This window comes from Carassius carassius, chromosome 20 (assembly GCF_963082965.1).
Source record: "Carassius carassius chromosome 20, fCarCar2.1, whole genome shotgun sequence".
Lineage (NCBI taxonomy): Eukaryota > Metazoa > Chordata > Actinopteri > Cypriniformes > Cyprinidae > Carassius > Carassius carassius.
The window spans coordinates 18,978,335-19,003,660 of NC_081774.1; the positions used below are offsets into that span (position 1 = coordinate 18,978,335).

At 36.2% G+C, this 25,326-nt stretch overlaps 1 protein-coding gene across 1 annotated transcript; it reads right to left on the reverse strand.

Moving 5' to 3' along the window:
* Positions 1-1,561: 1,561 nt before the first annotated feature.
* On the reverse strand, positions 1,562-25,027 carry LOC132096603 (unconventional myosin-VIIa-like). Its single transcript, XM_059502058.1, has 47 exons — positions 24,837-25,027; positions 24,609-24,710; positions 24,019-24,171; positions 23,425-23,609; positions 22,859-22,980; positions 22,636-22,778; positions 22,200-22,313; positions 21,807-21,960; positions 21,609-21,685; positions 21,353-21,472; positions 21,035-21,177; positions 18,161-18,371; positions 17,934-18,069; positions 17,657-17,826; positions 17,427-17,567; positions 17,177-17,335; positions 16,659-16,751; positions 15,892-15,986; positions 15,718-15,802; positions 15,339-15,557; positions 14,477-14,677; positions 13,869-14,264; positions 13,603-13,755; positions 13,083-13,157; positions 12,858-13,006; positions 12,623-12,749; positions 10,165-10,284; positions 9,901-10,074; positions 9,569-9,793; positions 9,296-9,463; positions 9,081-9,198; positions 8,459-8,582; positions 8,122-8,285; positions 7,376-7,557; positions 6,960-7,084; positions 6,678-6,820; positions 6,371-6,524; positions 6,085-6,240; positions 4,889-4,994; positions 4,679-4,792; positions 4,505-4,592; positions 4,290-4,396; positions 3,542-3,727; positions 2,499-2,615; positions 2,327-2,410; positions 2,111-2,230; positions 1,562-2,010 (listed from the first exon to the last, which is right to left on the reverse strand). Exons 1-47 carry the CDS (start codon positions 24,852-24,854, stop codon positions 1,933-1,935), a joined length of 6,594 nt encoding a protein of 2,197 aa, XP_059358041.1. The 5' UTR covers positions 24,855-25,027; the 3' UTR covers positions 1,562-1,932.
* Between the last annotated feature and the right edge of the window lie 299 nt (positions 25,028-25,326).

Consider the following 25,326-nt stretch of genomic DNA (forward strand, 5'->3'; position numbering starts at 1 on the left):
ACTATGTATTGAGTGCTGTACATGCTCATACTTTTCATTTTTATAGTATTTTATATTATATTATTATTTGGCCAAGATTTCTAAAAATCCTTTCTTTGTATTGGTCTTAAGTTATATTCTAATTTTCTGAGATTCTGCATTTGGGATTTTCCTTAGTTGTCAGTTATAATCATCAAAATTAAAAGAAATAAACATTTTAAATATCAGTATGTGTTATGGATGAATATAATATACAAGTTTCACTTATTGAATGGAATTAGTGAAATAAACTTTTTGATGATATTCTTATTATATGACCAGCACCTGTATATATGATTACCAAAATACCACTGAAGACTAGAGTAATGATGCAGAAAATATATAAAAATAGAAAACAGATAATTGGGAATCCCCCCCCCCCAGTCATCTCAGTGATAAAAAGTGTTCCCAATTGAATGTAGTATATACTACCTAATTTTGCCAAGTAATATTTAAACAATTAGTTTTTGTTCTATAAATCCTTAATATGTTTACAACGTCTGTTGACTGATTTCTCCATATCTACTCAAAGGCAACTGTGCTTGTAATAAAAAAAAAACTTATGTTTTAGCATCCAGCAGCATCCTATGGTTTCAACAGAAAAATAGCTCCAGACTGAAGGTTTCAGATGTCAGCCTGGGTTGTTAAGGCTCTATGACGTTGTGGTATCAAAAACATGTTTCTAATAACATGAGGCTCATGTCAGTGAGACAAAATAAGGTTTAGGGCTGGAGAGAAATGGATACATTTCACTTTTAGGCATGACATGAATGAAAAGGTTTTTCGAGTCCCCCACAGTGAAGCGTTGTGTTTCTGACTTCTCCCTCTCCTGCCCAGGGTTCTGTATTATTTGGTAATAGTGAGCACATGGCATAGTGTGCGTCAGGGCCAAAAAGCGTGCTCTACACTCGATTACCATGATTGCTGTGGAGTATTCATGCTGGATTTTCCTGTTTTAGCACAAGGCTTTCTTTCAGTTTCATGGAACGGCTGAATTGCTGGTCAAGAGGCCAGGGGTTGAGAGAGGCACGCTGGGATATTTCTGGTTTAGTGGAAGAATTAAACAGTAAGAGAGGCTGTGAAAATCCCAAAAGTCCTAAAAAAAATCCTTGTTTTTCAGTGGATTTTGAAATTCATTTTGCAGTAGTAAATGACATGATTTAAGAAGGAATTCATGTGACAAGTAATGATTGGTAAAATTTAGCTTTGTCATCACAGGAATAAATTACATTTCAAAATATAATAAAACAAAAAAACTTTAATTATCTGTATTTTTGAAGACTTCATTAATAAAACATTTATAAAAATCTTAGCAACACAAACTTTTGACCAGTAGTGTATGATGCGCTGTATATTGGTTTAGGACATCAAGAGTCAAATATATCATATCAATATACGCTACTATACCTAAACTGCAAATACTTCAGTCAAATATATAATTACTATGAATGAAATGTGTGAAACACATGCAATTTAAATTGTGGAGTATTATTGTTGATTACAAATTAGTCATCATTCATTCAAAATTAAATTCAGAGCCATATTGATTTTTACATTTTATTGTTAAACATGGTTCCATCAAAGCAGTATTAGATAGATTAGAATTAAACTGTAGAAATACTGCCACCTTGTGTAACATTGCAATGCAAAGTCAATGAGATGCGGACTATTGAAATAAAAATAAATACTCAAGCCTATAAATTTTTTGTGAAATATGTATGCACATAGAAGAAGCAACAAGCAAAAAAGTGATCTTAAAAAGGATTTCTGACAGCAATTATTAAACTTGTTAAATTACTTCTGCAATATGCAATATTACATGAACAAATTCATAGTATAATTATTATGGTAAAGATCTAAAAAAAAAAAAAGAAATGTGACAAAAAAGAAACAATCCAACTAATTGTTGATCCTCTATGATTTCCGCACTTTTGGAATCTCATTCAGATACATGTCCTTGTAAGAGGACAGGAGATCACTTATTCTATAACCCTGCAAAAAAACAGTCAAAGAGGATATTAACATATGCACACGTTACACTTGGTATAGTTGTGTGTGTGTGTGTGTGCGTGTGTGTGTGTGCTGTATTTACCGTAGACGTCTCACAGATCAGAGTGTTGCCCTGCACTAGGCCGCCGATGGTCAAGTGAAAATTGTTTTTTCCACTAGACCAGGAAGTGATCTTACTGAACAGATGCATCGCAAGTACCTCCTGCAGACGAGCCAGACAAAACACTTGTTAACTTCACAAACGACACAATGCTGAGCTGAGCTCTACATTAGAGTTGTATACGGAATAAATTTGTACCTTTGTCTTCAGGTTGATGATACTAACTCCTTGCTTGCTGACTGATAGCGTTATAGCCCTGGGGTAACTCTTCTCTGAGGTTTGCTGTGAGAAAAAAGACAGTCAGTGTCAAAAAAACACCCCCCCCCCCCTTCTTAGCAATTAGGGTTATTTTTAGAGTTGACCTGGTTACCTTAACTTCGAAGAAAACACATCCGAAGGTAGGCCACTCTGAGATCGTCTTCAGGAACTGGAGTTTGGCTTCATCTACTGTTATGCCTGCCTGACTGTTGTACGCGTTAATAATGTGCTGCAAACCAAAGACCAAAACGATTCTGTCATTCATTGTAATGTTTGGGCCAGGGGTTACTAGAATAAATCAATACTAAATAATGCCTTCATACGTTCTCAAAAAAGTCTCTTATGTTCACCAAAGCTTTATTTCACATTAAAACACGAATATAGTGAAAAATGATTAATCTTTCAAATAATGCTTTTATTTTAGTATATTTTAAAATGTGCATTTTCAGCAGCCAGTACTCCAGTCTTCAGAGTCACATGATCTTTCAGAAATAATTCTAATAAATTGATTTGCTGCTCATTTCTTGGGATAGTTCACCCAAAAATGAAAATTCTGTCATTAATTACTCCCCCTAATGTCCTAATTAGTAAGACCTTTGTTCATCTTCAGAACACAAGTTAAGATATTTTTGATGAAATCCAAGAGCTTTTTGACCCTCCATAGACAGCAAGGGTACTACCACATTCAAGGTCCAGAAAGGTACCAAGAACTTCGGTAAAATAATCACTGGTTCAACCGTAATTTTATTAAGCTATAAGAATACTTTTTGTGTGAAAAAAAGTAAAATATATAATAAGTAATAATATAATAAATATCTTAATTTGTGTTTCGAAGATGAACAAAGGTTTTACGGTTTTGAAATGAAACAAGGGTGAATAATCAATGTCAGAATTAAAATTTTTAGGTGAACTTTCCCTAATATTATCACTGGTGAAAACAGTTGTGATGATTAATAGCTTTGTGGAGCCCGTGATACATTTGTATTTTTTTTTCTTCAGAATTCTTTTAGGAATATAAATAAAAAATAAAAAAAAAAGATTAAATTATGAATATAAATAAAATAACTGACATCAAACTTTTGAATTGTAGTGTGTCTAAGTAGTCAAAATATACAGGGCTATAGTAAAAAAAAAAAAAAAAGGCTTGAGGATCACCTTTTTCCAGTCATCAGCAGTCATGCTCTTCAGCTGATCAGCTGGTACCAGATCTTTCAGCATTCTAGGGATCATGACAAACTGGGATTTATCTGTATCAATCTGAATACGGAGCAGCAGACCTGCCAGACTGATCATGTCCTCTTTAGACACATCATGGTAACCCCGCAAATATTTCGGCAATTCCTGGGAAAATATAAAGAAGATAGTTAGGCAAAGTTGCCGAGCATAATAGAGTGTCACAGGAAAGAGTCCTAAAACCCAGGAATGAGTTGGCATTTTTAACTTCTGGTTTCATTGCATGGTTTTATTCCTGTTTTATCAAAAGTTTGTGAAATGGGTTTACGGTTAAACGAGTTCACAATTGTTAAAAGTCACAAATATATTGCCGATATTGAAGTTGTATGACCATGTTGTAGTTTGTTTACAGCCTAACTTTTACTTTTTATATCTGCAATAGTATTTGAGATTGTATTCATTCTTCATTTGATTATCTTGAAAAAAACTTGTATGATTCATAACTTTGGTTGGTCCCAGAGCTTATTTTCTGCAATAATTCAAAAGCCTTTAGAAAAATCCTATTAGATTTTTGTTGAGGGATTCAGGGTGATGCTAACATTTAGTTTGGCCTAAAAAAATGTTATCCCTGCAGCACTCCATTCAGTTAAAGGCTGTTTAAAATTATAGAATTCAGCTAAAATCATTTGGCTTGACTAGATAAGGAATGCTGATCAGATACACAACATACCTGGGGAAAGTGGAAGGTTAGGTCAGCAGTTAGGTCTTTTCCTGGGATCACATTAAACCAGAGGTTCCTCATGAAGAGCACCAGGTACTGGACAATAGCTGGATTAGCTGTGTTCAGGATCAATAATATTTATAGTGAGTAAAAGTCTGATTATAATGCACCCACTGAATAAAAAGTTGGGTTAATTACAGTGGTTAGTATGTTATACAGCTCACCCTCCTTGATTTTTTTCCCTTTCTTGACGACATCTGTGAGGAGCCTGAGGTTGTCAAAAAAGTACTCTTTAGAATCCATACTTACTACCTGAAAGGATCAGACCAAAGAAGATTAGCATTGATCTAAAACAGCACCATCAGGAAAAACATAATGACTGAAATCACGTCTGAAACCTTTGTGGATGTTTTAACGAACAGAGTGTATCCATCTGATGAGGAGAGCCGGAGTTCTCTGGCAATTTTGTGGCACAAGTCTTTTATCCTCGTGGTGCTGGTCACCTCAAATAACTAAAATTAAAAAAGGGAGGATTTTTTTTGTTTACATGGATGGAAAAAGTGAAATGAGTAAAATGGTTTAAAACAATTTGTAATGTCACATCTTACTTCAGATGTATCGTCGGGAAAGTGAACTTTATGGAAGATCTGCATGCTGTTATTTTGAATGGCGTCTACTTCCACCTGGTGAGGAGGCAACTTCCTTGCCTCGATACTGTATAAGACAATAAACATTGCTTTTTGATTGATTTTAGCTCTCATGTTCTGTTCAGGTTGGCATGTAATGTCTAATTCACACTACACCAATAGACAAACACCAACAGACACATTTGTTGAGTTTTGTTGGACCAGTGTGTTACCGCTGTGGGTGCAGTAAAATCGGAGTAGGAGTGAGAGTGTGTTTGTAGTCTATTTGTTCATTGGTTCCCATTGTTGTGTAATGTTGTTGTTTTTGCTCATTTTACCTGTTCCATGTATTCCCTGACTTTTGTTTATTTTGTTACTTCCACATCCCTGCCAGCTTGCATTCGCTTCCTCACATTACAAAATGCTGCACACTTTACTAACAAATAAAAGCTGCCATTGGTAAATTAAGATGTGAATGAAATTGCACCTCAGTTTAACCCAGTCTTGTCAAATGTGATAATACTGTATAGTTTTGGATGTTTCCATATTGAATTTAACACGGATGAAAACTAGCAATAGTCTTCTCAATTGCACACACTGTATAAAGGTCCTACAGTAGAAACCTGAAAGATGTTTCATCAGTTGAACAATGTTGTTAAACAACAGTATACCAGCCAACCAGTGTACCAGTGTACTTCTATTCCTCACAGCCTCATTTTCATTCCTGTAAAAAATTAAATGTGGTGCCAATCTAAGTCAATACAGCCGCGACTCTTATAGCACGTTCATACACAAGTAATCAAGTCTCTATTGTAAGCTGCTGTTTGAACAGTAACAGTAAGAAATAAGGTCTATATAATATCAAAATGTTAGATACCATAGAAATGTCATAATTCTAGTCATCTGTGTCCCGAAAAATGAATACTAGCCTAAATTAAATAAACTCAAGTTCACTTAAGACAAGTAAACGGTCAGTGAATAATAAGAACAAACCCACTGCACATTCCTCACTGTGTAAATGAAATATACATTTCTTCTTTTACAAAAGTGATTTAGTCAAGAGCAGTGAGAGTATGTAGTCATACTATAATCTAATGACTTTCTGCATTGGTCGCTGTGTGTAGTTGCAGCATGAATTAGCCTTAAGAGACAAACTGTTTGAGTATGTAAAGCTCTACCTGAGCATAGCTTGCATCCTCTGCAGGCAGGTGGAGGCCAGAGGCTCTCTGGATCTGGACTCCAGGAAAAGTTGAGCATATTTCATCAGCAACTGACTTGGTGGAAAGAGACCACAACACAGCCACAACAGCTGCCAACCTCGCTCCATACTCAACCTGAGAGATAAACAGAGAGAAACAAACAAGACCACGATAACTTTTTTTTTTTAATCAGATAAAACAAACAAAGCAACATTAGATCATATTTGGGTACCAAAACCAAATGAGTTAAAACTAGCTGACAAACCCATGGCTGTTATTAGACATCTGCTTCATTATTTGGCAGTAGATCTCATCTCTTAGTTCCATGTGTGCTGTTGCTGGCCCAAAGATCTGGTTTGTTAAATCTATGGGTGTTCGCACATGCTTGACTGGATAATCTCCCATATATTTAAGGATAGGTAGAGACAATGTTAAAGAAAACGGGAATTCTCTGGTTACATGTACTGAAGTCTTTATCACTTATACTGTAATACACAAAATACAACTTCCTTCAAAAGGAGATGTGTAACAAATGATTTAGTTTTCATTTGATCAGTCGACAGGAAGGATATCTGTGAAGCAGTCACAAGCGAGGTGGCAGAGGTCTGAGTTGCCCTGCAGGCTCCTGAGCAGCGGCTGTTTTAGAAGCTCTTTGCTGTTGGCCCACAGTTTCTCTTTTTCCCCTCCTTTGCCACGGCCACCTTCTTTTGACTCCCTGTGACCCGTTGGAAGAGGTACAAGATGAGCATTTCAGAAGCTCTGGCATGTTATCAAAACTGGTAACTTTCAAGTCACTTTTTTGGAGCAGTTTCATTTATTTCATGTGAGATGAGTGCAAACTGTACATGTGTTACCTGAAATAATCAAAAGAGAACTCCTTGAGCGTCTCAACGGCAACTTTCTCTGTGCTGAGCTCCTCCTTCTGCGGCAGGACCGGCATTACTGACTTTCTTCGCGCTGAGGTTAAATTCAACAAATTCTAGAGGATAGAAATTACTCTTTACATTTTTATTCTTGTCAAACTTAAATGGATTTACAAAACAAAACTTATTTTGCAACCCTAAAAAAGAACCTTGTTGGGGGTTTTGAAAACCATTTTCTAATACAAAGTTTCTTTAACTTTTTAAAGGCAGTTTAAAGTCTTTAACTCCCTTTAAATGTTTTTTCAAAGACAAAACCTTAAAACACTAAACTATTAATATAATAATGGCCAGTGCTGAGAAGTTATTTTCTTTCGCAAATTAGTGAGAAACAAAAGAATCATGTTTACCAGTGTTTCTTCTGTAGGCCTGGTCAACATCGGCAAAATCCGAATGGCATCTAAGGAAACTTCTCCGGTTTGATTTGTCCTCTCATTCCTGGCTTGGATCCAGCCTTCTTCAGAAGAATACACCCCATCCTTTATGATAAACAGTACATCCCCCCTTTTGTAGTTTAGCAATGTGGCATCCTCTGAAGGGAAGAAAATAAATAAATAAAAACAGAAAGATGAATATTCAAGCAATTTCGTCTAGTTCAAGAACCAATTTAAAAGATAGAAGATGCCATCTTCCCACATTAATGTACTTAAAACTTAGTTTTTTACATTGAGGAGAGATTATACTATTGTTTTTTTTTACCTAAGAATTTCTATATGTGGACTTAAACTTTAGCTTTAACATCCCCTCTGTAACTGTACAATGTGGAAAAAAAAAGCAACACCGAAAGAAAATTGGTGTAGAAACTATTTTCACTCATTCCATAAACAATTACAAAGAAGTGGCAAATAGCATTGAATTAAATGTGACATTTTGAAATACAAATACTTTTTAAGAGTGTACATTCACACTTTAGCATAAGAATTCAAAAAAATATTTTCCACTTCTGTTAAATCGAAGACTTTTCCAAATTTTTCACCAGAAAGACAAACGTGCTATTACTATCATACATCATCATCATCATCCATTATTTGTCAAGATTTGAATTAGTCCTTAAGTTGAATAATCACCCTGAAATGGAAAACTGTAAAAGAAGCACCTTGTCTGATAAGGTCCTGTATTGCCACAGCGTACACTGATCTCTTCATAAGCCCTGAGATGAACATGTTGACCAACTCCACTAATTCTCTTCCCTTCACAGCCTTCAGCTCATACATCCCCTTTGGAGTCATCAAACACACAATCTCATCAGACTTTTCCTCACTGTAGGAGAAAAGTTAGGAAGGGAAGGAACGACGGAAATGAAAAAAAGAAAAGTCAGCTGGTTCATCTAACAAATTAGACTGAATCTGCAGAAATAGTCTTTGAAGAGTAAGTTCTTTATCAATGCTCTGGTGCTTCTCTATGGAGGTTTATCATAAAAAGCAGTATTTTACCTCATCTCAATACTTGACACCTCAGGATAAGAGAGCTGTAGAAATGCGGCTTCTGTCACATCCTGAAAAAAGATGCCCTTCCAGTTCACAACAACTACGAACTGGTCTTGAGGCACTGAGGGACCTGAACACAAATTTTTCACAGTAACTAATAAAAAACTACAACAAATTCACAAATGCAATGCATTGAAGGGTAAGTTCACCTAAAAATCATAATTCCGTGATCATTTACTGACTTTAGAAACACATAACCCTTTCTTTTTTAGGACAAAAAACTAGTTGTTCAAGCCGAATGTTCAAGCTGCTATTTTCAGTAAAATGAAAATGAATAGTAACCGTCAAGCAAGATTTTGAGTGAACAACGGCTACATTTTCAGTCTGTTCCTCATACAAAACTATCATGTGGCTTCAGAAGACTTGGAGTCATATGGTGTACATTAATGATGCTTTTATAGTGCCTTTTTTATCTTTACAGCTTTGTATGGAAAAGAGCAGCATACACTTTCATCAAAAGCTCTCATTTTGTGTTCCACAAAAGAAATAAAGTCATACAGGGTTGGAACGACATGAGTACACTATATGTAATGTCAAAATAACTACTACTTTCTTTTATCTTTTTTACCTGAAACAATTTGAGCCTCATAGAACTTGGAGAAATAGATTGTCCACTTCTCCTGTGCATATTCAACAGTCTCCGCTTTCACTTCATAGGCAGGTTTAGAAGAGTTTATGTAAGGGCCCTAAAAAATTACGAAGGATTATTGCTTGCATTATTCTCCAAGCACAACCCAAATCAAATTTTGTGATATAACAGCATATACAGTACATACAGCATACCTGTGTGTGTGCAGAATGAATCATCTGAGTTAACTTGGACATAGACATGCTCTCAATTAAAGTCAAGTTTATGCATTCACGAACAATCTTTTCTGCAGTTTCCATACTGCTTTCAGACCCATGCTGTACATAGTAATGTTTGGCTGCGAGCTGCACATAATCATCCTCCTAGATCAAGATTATGGGTCAACAACAGAGGATAAGTTACAAATCTCATCCCTATTAAAATATATATGAACAGTAAAAAAAAAAAAAAAAAGATCCTAGACTTACCTTATCAGACTGATAATCACCACTTTTGAGTCCGTGGATGATCTGCCTATAGATGAGCTCTGTGCTGACTTGGTCAGAACAGTCATGCCATGGAGCGAAGATCTCTTTGCGGAAGTGGAGACGCCAAGGAGCATGTTGTTCCTCTCTCCCCTGTCTCTTTTCATCCTGCTCACAAATAGACACGGTGTCCAAGAGGTGCTGACTGCCGCTGCCAAGAGACCAAATCTGCAGCAAGAGATGCATAAATGAAGACTTTAATACTATTGCTCATTAGTTATATGTGACTTATTTCAAAGTGCATCTTGATATATAGCCATTCAGATGATACAAACCTTCTCATACATTTCAACATACAGGGAGAAGCCGTAAGTGTCCTGCAGGTTTATCTTCTGGATAATCGATTTGCACACCTCTGCAGAAGTTGTGGCTGAATCCACAGTGAGGGTGATGCTTCTCCCGTCCATCAGACTCACTGCTACTGTAATGGGCTTCTTGTTCTCTACAGACTAGCAGGAAAGAAGGGCTTGTCGTTTTTTTTTTTTTTTTTTTAATAAGTACTGTGGAGTATTCTTCATCTTTTCAGATGGATTGCCTACCTGTAGTTCAACCCAGCATGGTGGCTCACTTCTTTCTCCATTTGCTAAAGTCCTTCGCAGTCGCTCTGAACAGTAGGAGGAGTACTCACTTGGGCCGTAGCGTATGAAGCTCTGCAGGAACTGTGGCCAAAAGATAATGGAACATAACACATAACCTTACCTTAACATGACGTGATGTGGTGTGACGTTACGTTACGTAATGCCATGTCACATAACATCACGCAACATCACATTACATAATGTTGTCACATCACATCAAGTCACGTAATGAAATGTAATGTGACAAAGTAACGTAATGTAACACAATGTAACGCAATGTAATAACAAAGCATGAAATAAAACATTAGACTACATAATAACAATACATAAAATATAAAAAAACATAACAGCATAACACAACACAAAACAGTATGACATAACATAACATCATATAACAAACATAAGAAAAACCGCATGACTATAGAAAAGATATACAAACATAAAATGAGATGACATGACATAACACATCAAACATAGCACATATAAAACAACATAGCAAGACATAACAACATAACATTAAATATAAAACATGACAAAACTCAACAAAACATATAACAAGACAAAACATATCATATAACAACAACATAACACAATAACATGACACAAAACAGCATGGCATAACAAACAAGAAAACACAGCATACGACACAGACATACGACATCATAAAATAACACATATCTCATACCACAACAACGACACATAACACAAGATTACATGACATATAACATGACATTACATTACAAAACAACATTAAACACATACATAGCAACATTACACAACAAAAAATATCATAAACCAACATATAATAACATAACATATAACACAACATGTAATATGACATAAAGCATAACATTAAACAGCATTGCATATCAACAACATAACATAACAACACATAACATACCAAATATCGCACAGTTTGATTGGTCATTCATCGCATTTTTATTCTGATTAAATAATATAGCGTTGTATTATGTGTAGTTGACTGTAGTTCTACAGAACCTTTTTTCCCCTTTCCTCCCTTCAGGATGACACACTACCTCTCTACTTCACATTAGGGTCCTGATCACCCTGTCATGTCTATTTTGTGGGGCTCTGGGGCCAGAATATAGCCCAAACCCTAAGAACTCCCCCTATTCCTAATGTGGGATAAAAATAGATTAGAAGTGTATATATATATATATATATATATATATATATATATATATATATATATATATATTAGGGTGTAACGGTACGCAAAATCACGGTTCGGTACGTACCTCGGTTTTAAAGTCTCGGTTCGGTTCATTTTCGGTACAGTAAGGGAAAGAAATGCAAACATTAAACTGCAGGTTGTTTATTACTATAAACTTTTTTTAACAATTTGTTTACACTCTTTTTAAATACTTTTTAATAAAATATATATAAAATAAAAAAAAGAATAGGAAATAAAATACTGCTGCAAAGTTCTCCACTAAATAAAATACTCTGTCTCAAACCAATATCATATAAAAAAATATAATAAAAAATAAAAATAAATAACTATGATTACAGTGCAGCATTACCAATCCCAGCTTGTAGGCCTGTTCATATTTAAAATATATATATAACTTTTCCAAAGTGTAAAGTGCAGCATGAACAGTTTCAGTTTTTAGACCTGCTCAGATTTCGTTATTGCGTTGGACCGATCGGAATTAAGAGCAAAGGTCTGTTTAAATGCCGACGGGAGCTGCGTTTGAATTACAATCGTTTTTTTCCTAGGTGTAGTGATGTTCACACTTGCATGATGCCTTTTGAAAACCTTAGGCCGGTGACACACTGGCATATTGCACCTGTCAAACATAGTCTATTTTGCCGTCAATACTGTTGACGGTGTCCTTTATCTGTAGGCTTTATATTTCTGCTCAACATGAAGTATAGATATTGTTGTCGTGAAGAAGATGCTGGTCTGTCGGCGGTCTCCCTCTATGTCACCTACAAAAGAAGCAGCAGCGCGCCAGCGCCGCGTCAGGCACGATTCTGGTGTGATCAGCTGCAGGGTGGGATTTGCGCTGAACGCGGAGACTTCCGCCCCTTAATATGTTCGTTTGGAAACACGAAAATGTATATGTTCCGCACACAAAATATTGCATTCGGTCATTCGGTACAAATGTGCACTGTACCAAAAGCCCTGTACCGAAGCGGTCCGGTACGAATACACGTAGTGTTACACCCCTAACATATATATAGCACGACACGTGTATGTATATATATATATATATATATATATATACATACATACACGTGTCATGCTAGTTAAGATGGATAGCTAAACGAGATGCACCTGTGCCAAACTGGTTGATTATCTGATCGTGCTCCTCCCGAACCTTGTTAATAAAACATCATATCAATTCACATTAGCTCTTAAATAACAGAACAGAAATCAAACAGTATTTATTACCTTTCTGAGGCTATCTGTAGGGGGGAAGATACCCAGGCAGATGGACAAAAGAATCCAGCCTCTGTTTGTACTTTCGGGGTTCTTATTGGCTGTTAACTGCTTAAGGATCTGACAGTAGATCTCATCTCTGAAAAACATATAAACCCATAAAGATGATCTAACAATTATCTCTCTGTGTGGGAAATATATTCCACATTGTGAAGAATGTAAATGACCAATGGCCCATCACATTCACCTTGTATCTCGTCGTACAATAGCATATCCGGCAATAATATGCAATTTCTCCAGTGGTGTCATTGGACGATCATAAGTTGCTCTCTCTCCGAACAATACATCCTCTTCCTCCTGAACAGTCTGCATTTTAGGTTGTGGCTCTTCTTCTGGCTGCAGATTTCATCAGAATGATTAATAGGAAGCATGATGCAGTTAGCTGCGGGTAATGATCAGTGCTTTAGCATACCTCTTCTTCAGGAATGGCTGAGGGTTTTCTCTTCCATTTCCCCTTCGGTTGCTTCATTTTTTTCCGCAAAAATTTCTACAAGTACGAGACCAGCAGACAAATTAAAACACAAAAGTTAGTTTGAGGTAATATAATTCCATGAGACAAGCAACAGTCACATTTATGTTGGGTTATTGACTATTAGGACAGCATTTTGCAGTCCTTTATTTGTGGTCTGGTCCTTTGATGTATTTTTTTTAAAAGTGTAAATATTAAATGTTCTTCCTCTGCATTCACATCAAAATCTGTATATTGTTATATCTTGCATTTTTTAACCCGACGGCATTTTACCTGTGTGTGTACATTAAAATATTTAAAGCAATATAATATAAACTAATATCAAACAGCATGAAAATGCATGTTGATCTAGGCTGGTCTTTTCAGCAGCGTAGGCACTGAATGTACTGTATGAGCTGAACATCTGGTAAGTGTAAAAATAAATAAATAAAGGGCTTCATTTCATAGTGTCTTGCTTGTTTACCTGATCTAATCCAACAAGGTTACTGAGTCGCCGTGCTTGTCTCTGTCCAAGGTTCGTCTGAATGGGGTCAGCTATAGCAGAAACACGTTCTTGCTTCGGCTCTGGAAGATCTCCCATAAATCTCAGTATGATCCACCATACTGTCAAACAAGCCTGGAGAAGGAGGAGGGAAAAGGAAAAACAAAAACAAAAAAACAATACAAGACACAGTTGATTATCAAGACTTGCTTTGATGGGAACATGTTTGGAATGAGAACAGCACTTGCCAGGGCATCCCCTTCATCTTCATGGTAGAGCAGGGGTTGTCGTAATCTCTCTTGGATATGTGAGTGAGTAGATGATCCTTGGAAGTGTAAAGAAGCAAATTTAGAGAAAGTGAACTCATCGTTCTCTTCCTCCTCCTCCTCCTCCTCCTCCTCCTCCTCCTCCTCCTCCTCCTTCTCCTTCTCCTTCTCCTCCTCCTCCTCCTCTTCCTCCTCCTCCTCCATTTCATTCATCTTTTCCTTCTCATTCTGCATTTGCATTTCCTTTTCCTTCTCGTCCTCATCCTCTTCATCTCGATTGTCTTCACTGCTGTCTGGTAATGACATGACCTTCCTCTCCATTACAGGGCTGTCTACGAATTCAAACTCTTCAAACTTCATCGGCTCAGGCTCCAAATCCTAGAAGAACATCAGGAACAAATCACACAAAGTTAATATTTAACATCTTGCATTCCTAAATGACTTTGAAAGGCATAATGTACAGTATTATCACTGGATACAGTATGTTGATACATTGTGTATCAACAATTAAAGTTGGAATGAAAAATGAATGTTGATTTGGAAGTGTTAGTTGTCCTGCTTCCTTGTTGCGCTGTGAAGGTGACTCTAACCTCGAATCCCTCAAGAGCCGGGCCCTCTTGTCCTACTTTTGCACTTGGAAGGAAGTCAAAGATATTCTCCACCATTTCCTCATCAGTCTTATCCTGGGAATTGGCAGCTTCCTCGTTTTTTCTGTGCATCTCCTCTATGCGTTGCTGAGGCTCCAGTGCTGTACGTTCCTGAGCCTCTTTTTCTTGTGCAGTCGAAAATGCCTGAGACAGAACAAGGGTATGAATGATAAATGGTTAAAAAAAATTTTTGTAGAAACAATGATATATATTTTCTTCAGGATTCTTGAAATGAACAGCATTTATTTGAAACTGAAATCTTTTGTGACATTATAAATGTCTGTTTACGGTTTTGTACTGTTACATTTACAGGTAATTTTGATGAATTCAACACATCCTTGCTGAATAAAATTAGGCCTATCTTTTATATAATTGAATCTAGCTTGAAACCTCTGAATTGTACTGCATCATGGTTTCCACAAACTTAATAATCAGCACGACTGTTTTCAACCTGGATAGTAATAAAATATGTTTCTTGAGAATGATTTCTGAAGGATCATGTGACACTTAAGACTGGAGTAATGGCTGCTGAAAATTCAGCTTTGCCATCACAGGAGAAAAATACATTTTAAAATACAGTGAAACAGAAAAAAAAGTTATTTTAAATTGTAATAATATTTTACTATTTTACAGTATTTTGTAATTTTACTGTATTTCAAATAAATGCAGCCTTGGTGAAACTTATGTAATGACATAAGAAATCCAAACATTTGACCGGTAGTGTATATGAAACAAAAACAACACAAAACATTCTGCAAAAAGTACAAAAAAAAAGGAAATCTGCTCTGTCACAGTGGACACTAACATCTGTTTTCATTCTCTTGAAGGTCTTTCTGGCCAGCAGTCCTCTGGTCTGTGCCTGTAACAGTATCACTGCATCTTTTTTGTGTTTCAGGTCTTTCCTTGCGAGGTAGCCGCGGGTCTGTGTTTGCAGAGTGACGGCTGCAACCCGTCTGCGCATGTACTCTTTACGGAGCTGCCGACTGCGCACTTTTGCCTGCAGCCGAGCAAATCCTTGATTGAGCTAACAGGGAAAACAGAAACAATAGGAGGCATTGTTGAGAACGTAACAATATTGTAACAATACGTCATTTTTTCTACATGAATTATTTCATAATTTCATCACACTAATTTTAAGAGCTATTGCATAAACTGTAGACATTAGATGTTCCTGCATAGCTTACTTTGCAAAAGTCTCTTCTGTCTCTGTGGCCACGCCAGTTTTTCTGCAAAACCAGAACTGCCCTCTTCTGCTTTACAAACTTTGCTCTGTATGTGAATGATGAATTACTTCATTTAACATTGCTGTACAATTACATAAAAAATACTATGTAGACACAAGACAGTGGGGAACGAACCTGTCTTTATGGGCAAGCATTACTCTTTGGATGATAAGTGCCTTCCTGTAAAGCTCTTGCTCTCTCTCCAGTTCTAGGAAGGAGTCATGATGATCCTGTGACAGAGAGAAAGATGAAAATACACAGTGCACAACAATTCTTATATTCAAAAATATGACATTTACATTACTGTTTAAAAGTTTAGGGTCAATAAGATTTTTGTATGTTTTAATGTTGAAAGACGTATCTTACCAGGGCAGCATTTATTTGATCAAAAATACAGAAAAATAATAATATTGTGAAAATGCTTACCGTTCCAAATAACTAAAGTCTATCCATTTGAATGTTTTAAAATGTAATGTATTTCTGAGATTTTATCTTTCAGAAATCATTCTAATACGTTGATTTTATGTTCAAGGCACATTTCTTCTTATTATCAATCTTGAAAACGGTTTTGCTCCTAAATATTTTTGTGGAAACGGTGATATTCTTTGATAAATAGAAATCTCAACAGAAAAAGCATTTGTTTTTGTAACATTATAAATGTCTTTTCTGTGACTTTTGATTAATTTAATGCATCCTTATTGAATAAAAGTATTAATTTCTTAAGTTAGGTAATAACTAATAGAAGTATTCAGTAAGAAAAATCTTACTGACCCCCACCTTTTGAAAGTTTATGTTTAATATAATCACAAAAATATCTTCAATACCTTCAGAAATCAAATTTACAGGAATGAATACTAATATAGATGTAAAATGAATATAGAGAAATATTACGCCTAAGGTACCCTGAGAAAGACTTTGGTTTTGCCAATCTTCCAGTCCTCTTCGTTTCTGATCATAGCCCTGCAGATGGCTGCACAGCATTTTGCAGCAGGTTCCTGATGAACAAATAACAAATATTTCCATTTGTCAAATCATTCCAACCTAGTACATTCATCATTGTTCTAAGCTGAACATGTAATTCTTTTCATTTATTATATGTTGGCTTCATTCACAGTGATCACAGTGCATTAACTAATGTTCACCAATGCAACTTCAGCAAATGCAGAGACTGACATTAACTAAGATTAATAAATGCTCTAAAAGTGTTGTTCATTGTTGTAAGTTCTTGTAAACTACAGTAATGTAGTTATCTAATGGAACCTTATTGTAAAGTGTTAACAGACACTTTTAGATCAACATTACATACATGATTCCTAGCAACCAGTTACAGTTCAATTCAACTATATTCATCAGCTATCACTTTATAATAATTCTCATATTCAGAGCATCACATCTGTAAACAATCATATTAGGCCCATACAGTGTTTGGGTCACAGTTCACTGTCTTCAGGAACACACGGTAGCACTGCAGGAAGTCTTTGAAGGTGTGCCGAATGGGATATCCCAACTTGCGTATTTTAATGGTTTCCAGCATTCCAGAGTAGCGAAGCTGCTGCATGCAGAGCTCTCTATTAAAATCCTTAATAGCAGATAAAAGAGAAAGCACCATTTGATTATAGTTCTGATGGCTATACAATATAAAATCTGTTATTATAGGTGTGAATTGGTACCATGGGCATCTTTTTGTCGTTTGGTTTGAAGCACCGTATGAAGAAGGGCTGACAGAGAGACAGGGCCTTCATCAGAGAATCCAGGGAGCGACGAAACTGGCCACTCAGAGTAGATATCTGCCGCTTCAAATCATTTACTTGCTGTGTGACACAAAAAAAACACATTATATTGCAAAGCTGTTGCCATTGTCCAGTCATTACTGTCAGTCTACTATTTAAATGTGCCATACTCGTAGTGAGTTCTTTGGCGTCATGAGCATTTTGTTGATTTTGTTATTGTTCTTGACGGTGCTTGTTTTTGTCTCTATTTCAAAGATCTGTTTGAGCAACTTGTTGGAAGATTTCTGAACCAGCTCCATGATGTCCATGCTCAGGGAGTCTCTGTTCTTCTCCAAAAATCCTGACAAAATACAGCACTTTTAGAACATTGGTAATCTGCTTTTTAAAATAACTATTGGGAAATGCAGCATGCATGTCATAACCGAGTCTTTAAGTAATGAATTGTACCTTCACAGTCGTAATAAACAATCCCAGCAAAGTGCTTAACCCCAAATTGCATGCCATGGTTGCTCTTGGATGACATGTACAGTTCGTTTCCTTTATGTTCTTTGTTCATTTTGTTCAACATTGTGGCATCTGTTCCCTGCATTGAAAACAGGACAATGCAAGGTGAGTGCTGACAAAGAAACAATAATCATATAAACCACTCACAGTATGTTACTTATGAAGCTCACTTTAGGAAAGGTGCTCTCCTCATCAATCAGAGCCAGTATGTTGACAGGTTTAATGGCCAGCAGGTCCAGGGTTTTCTGGTTGTCATTGAAAGCAATGTGCTTCCATGAGATTGCTTCTTTACTGTACTCTTCCTGCTCCAGCTTGAAGATGTGACTCACAAAGAACTGCTGCAGGTGCTCATTGGCGTAATTAATGCACAGCTGTTCAAAACTAAACAAAAAAAGGGCAGAGGTACAGAGAAATTATACTTACTACTTGAGTATGAGTACTGTGTATCTATCTATCTATCTATCTATCTATCTATCTATCTATCTATCTATCTATCTATCACTGGAAATACTTAAATGTAGTAATGACCCTAGTAAAAGAAAAAGTACAATATTTAAAACACATTTATTTCATACTAAGTATAGTTCAAATCTATTAACATATTGACATATTAACATGTCAGATTGACAAATTGCTTGAGTGTCACTTGTGCACAATGCACATTTCTTAATATTAAGCCTAAAATTTGTTTCGATATCCCTATTTATGTGGATCGTATGATCTTTGAATAGTATCTGCAAGATATTTAAAGTGTACCTAAAACTAACTTGCAATATTTCCACTTCAGTGCAATCAAATATACGCAGTGTTGGGGAGTAACTAGTTACATGTAACGGCGTTACATAATTTAATTACAAAATAAATGTAACAGTAATCAGTTACAGTTACTAAGAAAAAATGAGTAATTAAATTACAGTTACTTATGAAAATTGTAACGATTACAAAGAGGATTACATTTGAATATTTACACACATCCACATACAGCTTATTTTCTTTCCCAAATTGCACTAAGACATATGGCCCATAATCTCCGAGACGCGGAAAACACATTTGTAGAATCCAGTCATAAAAATGGAATTCAGCCTATAACGCGGACGCAATATGCCACATTTTGGACGAATAAATCAAAAGTAGGTCAGTACACTTGAATCAAAACCCCGATATGGACTGATGTCTGTGAATATTAAGCCGCAAAAAGACTGAAAATGAATCCTGCACGTTCTGCGTGTCTGTGGAAATCAGGCGCTGACTGGACATCGGGAGAACCGGGACTATTCCCGGTGGCCTGGCAGACGATTTGGACTTCTACTTTAATATTGTTATTGTATAATTGCAGGCCGAATATACTAAAGCGATTATTTCCGAATCCGCCATTCGATAATTAAATCTCTAATAAATCATGGATCGGTTAGTTGTGACTGGCAATGGTTGGGCTCGCGCGCTCTCTGCGCCTCCGCCGAACGGTTTGGATCAGACTCTGAGTAATCAACGCGAGAGAGAGAAAGAAAAGAGTGGACTGTGTAAGCGCACAGCTGGAGCAGAGAAGCGACACTTCTGTTCAGGGTTTCAGGTGCAGGTCAGTTTCATCTGTAAATATGCTAATGTAGTTTTGTCTTTGTTTACTTAGTCAAGCAGCAGCAGCACATTGCTCGCAATCACTCAAAATACTGTATAAACGACGTCATTATTATCTTTTGTAATGTTACAGTAGTAAGTTAGCAGACAAATCATCATATTTTATCATAGGTTTAGGGGGAGCTAGATACAAAAACAGAACCCTTAGGAAAATTAATATAGCCTATGGTATGGCACTAACAGTGGTTTAACTATGGAATTTGTAGTAAAAATAAATACAAGTGGTAATTCATTTGCCAAAAAAACAAAATTGCACTTACAAAACATGGTAAAAGTCAAATAAAAATCTTCAGTATTAAAGTCATGAGGGAGATGGATGGATAATGGAAGTGAAGGTGCAGTTCAGGGGAGAACTCTTAATTACGTTGCAAAGTCCCCCAACCTAAGGATTCAAATCTTTTTCATGTCAGGTCCAAAAAATAAATAGGGTTGTCCATGTTTCAGAATGGGTTGTGGGTGTATGAGTGTGAGATTTCCCACCCTATTTTTTCCCAGTCCGCCCCTCATGGAAATTAATCTCTAGAACAGTCACTTCATGAGCATTTTTTACTTATTTTGAGAAACTATCATCATATCATATACAAAGAGACAGCAGTGTTTCAAAAAGACACCAATGTTTCAGGAGTTTAGTACACAAAATAGGACACATGCTTATTAGATAGCCGTATTTGAGTTGATGTATATGCTTTTATTTTTTTATTAACTATTTTTCCCCAAACCATTGTTAGATGCAGTTAGATGCCTGTAGTTATGCAAAGATTTGGTTTCAAAAACAGTATATAAACTATTTCTTTTGATTTTAAATCTGCTTTGAACTTCAGATCAATCTCTAAGTAAAAGGCAGTAATAAAGTCTGATTGTGTGGTGGATGTGTTCTAGTGATGAAGGATGGTGAAAGTCTGACAGTATTGAGCACTACTGTAAGGTTAAACCTACATGGTGTAAAATGGTTGAAGATGATTTACAGTTGCAAATTAACATTCATTAGAAATTTATAAAAGTAATCAAAATGTACTCAAAAGTAATTAGTTACATTACTTTATTAAAGTAATTAAAAAAGTTACACTACTATTACATTTTAAATAGGGTAACTTGTAATCTGTAACCTATTACATTTGCAAAGTAACCTTCCCAACACTAAATATACGTCAGTATATCTTTAATTGGACAACAGCTCTACTTCCGCACAATTAAAGAGCATTAAGTATAAAATTAGTTAAAGACTTTAAGTATACCAGTTTGGTATATTAAAAGTAAGTTTTTTTTAAATATGTAAATGCATATAACAAATGTATTTCAAGTAGTACAATTGTTTTTCAAAGTACTTTAAACCCCTGCTAAATAGCTGCATTACTTTTTTTTCTTTTTTTTTTTTTACATGATTTTTAGTTTAGACAACAGATATTTACCTGTTCTGATGGAAATTCTCAAAGCCAAAAATGTCAAGCAGACCAATGGACTTGCGTGTGTAAGTTGGCTCGTCAGTCTGGGGTTTGTGAATGGCGCTGTTTATTTTTGTGAACATCCAGACAAACAGCCTTCCGTACATGGCCTTGCAGGGAGTAGAAAAGAATATGAATACACATGTGCAATAATAATGGGAATTTATGAAGCCTGAATGTTGATTGCATATACACCATTGTTCAAAAGTTTGAGGCTCAGGAAGTTTTTCTTCTTCTTCTTCTGGTAAAAAACATTTGGACAGTGTGGTGTAAAGATGTGGGTACCTTTGCAAAAGCATCTCTGGTGTGTGTGGCCTGCTCTGAGCTGAGGGATTTCATGACTATCTCTCTGTTTGTAATGAAGGAACGACGAGTAAGACTATTCTCAAGATCAGCTTCATCCACCTGCAAAGTGACAGAAGTGCTGTCAACAAATACATTCACCAGCAAATGTTGATTACATGAATACAGCAAACTTAAAAAAAAAAAATTTGAATTGAGGATAAAGTGCTAAAAGCAGCTAAAGAACATTTCTCTGTACCTCCAGCAACTTGGTAGTGGCAGAGAAATTATTGGATGACATGATGTCACAGCTGTCCATGTTATTCATCATAGTGCCTGAAAAAGATCAGGAGCAAATCTGTTAACTTTATGATATTCCTAACTACAATTACTTCTGTGTGTGGGAAGACTTGTAAAGGAATGTTATTACTGGAATAGAAAGGTTATTGACACTAACTCTGAAAGTCAATATTGCCCATGTGGAGAATGGCAGCGAGTAATTTGAAGATTTCCCAGCAGTCCCTGTCTGAGAAAGTGAGGATCTTTAGAGCAGAACGAATCCGTCCGAACTCATCAGTATCGTCCCGTCCATCACAAGTCAAACAATCACCCTAGATAACCATCGGAAGTGTCAGTGATTATCAATATTAAAACCTGATAAAGGAATCAGGAGCAGGAGTGATTTTAAGATGCAATTATGAATTTACTTTATTTGACTTAATTATGGTATACATTTCAAATTGCAGTAAAACTCCAAAAATTAGGGATTAACATTTAGCAGATACACAAGTAAAAATAAAAGCGTTACAAGTACTCTCCGCTCTATAACATAATCAACTGAAGCGTTCACCTCGGTCAGGTACTTGAACTGTGATGCATCACCAAGAGAGAGAGTCTTCTTATGGTCACTTGGCATCCCAGATAACATACAATAAAAAATGTGGTAGTTCCTTTCCTGAGGTGCCTAAAAAATTAATAAAAAAAATATATGAATTTTTCATTCTAATCATTCAACGTCATAAATATGAATGAATATTTATCAAACAGAAAATATATTTTAATAAGCAATTTCAGACTATTTGAAACTAATGAAGCTCAGAAAAGTGCATAGGCAGTCCAAGGCTCTTAATGCTTTTCTTCAGCACGTACTTCTTAGTACAGTACATATTACAAGGTACATATTAGTATTTTGATGTACATATTGATACTTTAAAAGTATATATTTAAAAAATGTGTAGTGACAGCCATACTGTTTTTCTGTAAAAAGGAAAACAAAATAGTCTTACCTGATGACAGACACGAGACTTCTCCAGCAGGTACTGCTCCATGTGAGCTCCCTCTATAACGCCTTCTTTATTGAAGAAGACCTCCACGTATTTCCCAAAGCGGCTGGAGTTATCATTCCGAATGGTTTTGGCGTTCCCAAAGGCTGTAAGACATGCATAAGTGAGCCAGCATTCTATGGAAATGATTGAAATAGTCCAACAGACAAGTCTGTTCAGCACTTACCCTCCAGGACAGGGTTGGCCTGGATGATCTGCTGCTCTATCCAGGACTGCTGCCCGCTAACAGCCGCCAGGAACTGAAGAATCAGTTTAGTGCTTTCTGTCTTTCCTGCACCAGATTCTCCACTGACACACAAACCGAAAACATGCATTATGTATTGTTTGCCAAGATCTGCACTTTATCTCCTAAACTAATTAATATAAATGTGTTCAAATTCATTAACACCTAGTTTGTGTTCGACTAAGTATTAAATAAGAAGGTGAAAAAAAAAATAATAAACAATATATTAGTTTTATATGCAATAAAATTATAATATAATATCCAAAGTCATTCCACACATTGGGTTTGATGACTGTTTTACATTCACTTTTTTTCTGACATTTGACCAAGTATGCAAAGAGCAGAACTTGTATTTCTAATTGTACATTGACCGCTCACAAATTTAATGATATGCTACACACTTATAAATCATGTTACAACATTCTCTTACAAGTGCAGCATATGTGTGGCCTCTAAACATGCCAGTAGATTAGATTCTCAATATACGGAAGAAAAGATCATATATGTACCTGATAATGCAGCACTGGTTGCGATTCTTGCGCCGCATGTTGTAGTAACAACTGTCAGCGATAGCAAAGATGTGCGGTGGGAGCTCGCCCAGCTTACGCCCGTGATACAGCTCCACCTGCTCCGCCGTGTAGATGGGCAGCATCTGATAGGGATTGATGGCCACCAGCACAGAGCCAATATAGGTCTAAACAGCACACACAGAGAAAACTACATGTATCACACCATCGCTTACATACAGCGGGATCCAAACAGAAAAGACTACATTGAATTTAATCTAAAAATTAAACAAAGTTTAAGGATTTACAACAACGAAACATTATGATGTCAAATTTATAATGAATATTTTAGATTCTACACTATCGCTAGGTTACTAATCAAACCAAGTAAATTTGTGAGGCTGAGCGATTCTTTATATAAATGGTCAGACGTTCTTCTTAAGATCTCACCACACTTTTTGGATCATGTCAAATCATTCTAGAAAACATGATCATTGAGTTTTATACAAAGCTGTTCAGTGGTAGTGTATCGCATATACATCTAACAATACATCACACAATCCATGAGGATTTATAGAGTGAGCTGAATGAACTTACATATATACTGCCCTGTTTGTGGCGCACCAGCAGGTTTCGGAGTAAACCGGCTTCGCTGAGGTCCCCCAGTCGGATCATGTCGTCCACACCCTCCACTGAGCTGGGGTCCATAGGCTTCAGACTGGCCTTCTCCCCCTCCGGGATACGGTGCTCCTGGGAAACCAGCACAATACATCAGATTCATCCGACTACACAAGCGTAGATGAATTAGAATACAAGAATAATATAGAATGTGATGTAATATTTCATTACAGTGGATTATAAGGGGATAGCAGGGCTATTTGAATATTTGTAAGGTTATTTTTAATGAAGTCATTTTCTTAAAGCCTTGACAGAAAGGGTGTTGCCCCAGTGGAAATTGCCATTAAATGGCCTATAAGTTTTTTCTGTTAAAAAAAAGCAATGTTATGATTAATATCTAATATTATTATTACATTATGTAAACATTATTGACACATTGCTAATTATTTATTAATATTTATTTGTATAGCACATTTAGCATCACAGTAAAATTAAAGAACCAATTAGTAAAAAAAACTGTAAACAACGGTCATTTTACTGTACAAGTCTTCGCAGAGTCATGTTTTTACCTTCCCTTCATCATCAATCAGGCAACACTGTCCACTGGCTGAGACCTTCACATACCCTCCAATAGGGACCCCAATACTGGAGTCAATCCAGAAGTGATCCTCCTAGATTCACATTCACATTCACATTAACTACATTTGAAAAGACTACTCACAACCAACTCAAACATCACAATTTCACAACAAAAACGTAGGACAATAATTAGGTCAATTTAAAAAATGAATACACACCTCTTTTAACATCACCATTTGAACAATCCCTTTTGTCCCGCGGGCATCTAACTGAAATTAAAATCCCCAAATGATAAGTAAATAAATATATTAACCAGTTGGAAATGTGACCCTCATTGAAGCATGCACAGCTGAAAACTATTCCTTGAATCGCTTTGTTAACTGCGGACAACCCTCACTGACTTACATAATTTTTCCATTCACTTGTGTGACAGCAACAAGGAGGTGCCCCTACTATTAATTCTTTATGGCCTCTAGACTTTGCTCTTCCATGGGCTGATTATAACATCAACCACTGAAGAGACGTCATTAGCAGTCCGAAAGCTTGACTTTGTGAGGCTTCAATGAGTGTAACTGCAACAAAGTTAGAAACAAATCATAAATTAGACAATGACTTGAAAACCACAAGCTTTTAGTGGCTTGGGACATTTACACATGAAATCTGAAATGCTGCGAATCTTATCAAAAAAATCCCCTACCCATTAACTAA

Bases quoted from the DNA above. Each gene is read 5' to 3' on its own strand.
- LOC132096603 (XM_059502058.1), bottom strand. The intron at 17,568-17,656 runs GTATGGCACATT...TGTGTCACACAG, and splicing joins CGCCAAAGAACTCACTACGA to CAAGTAAATGATTTGAAGCG. The intron at 9,794-9,900 runs GTTTGTATCATC...CTCTTGCTGCAG, and splicing joins ATGTTGAAATGTATGAGAAG to ATTTGGTCTCTTGGCAGCGG.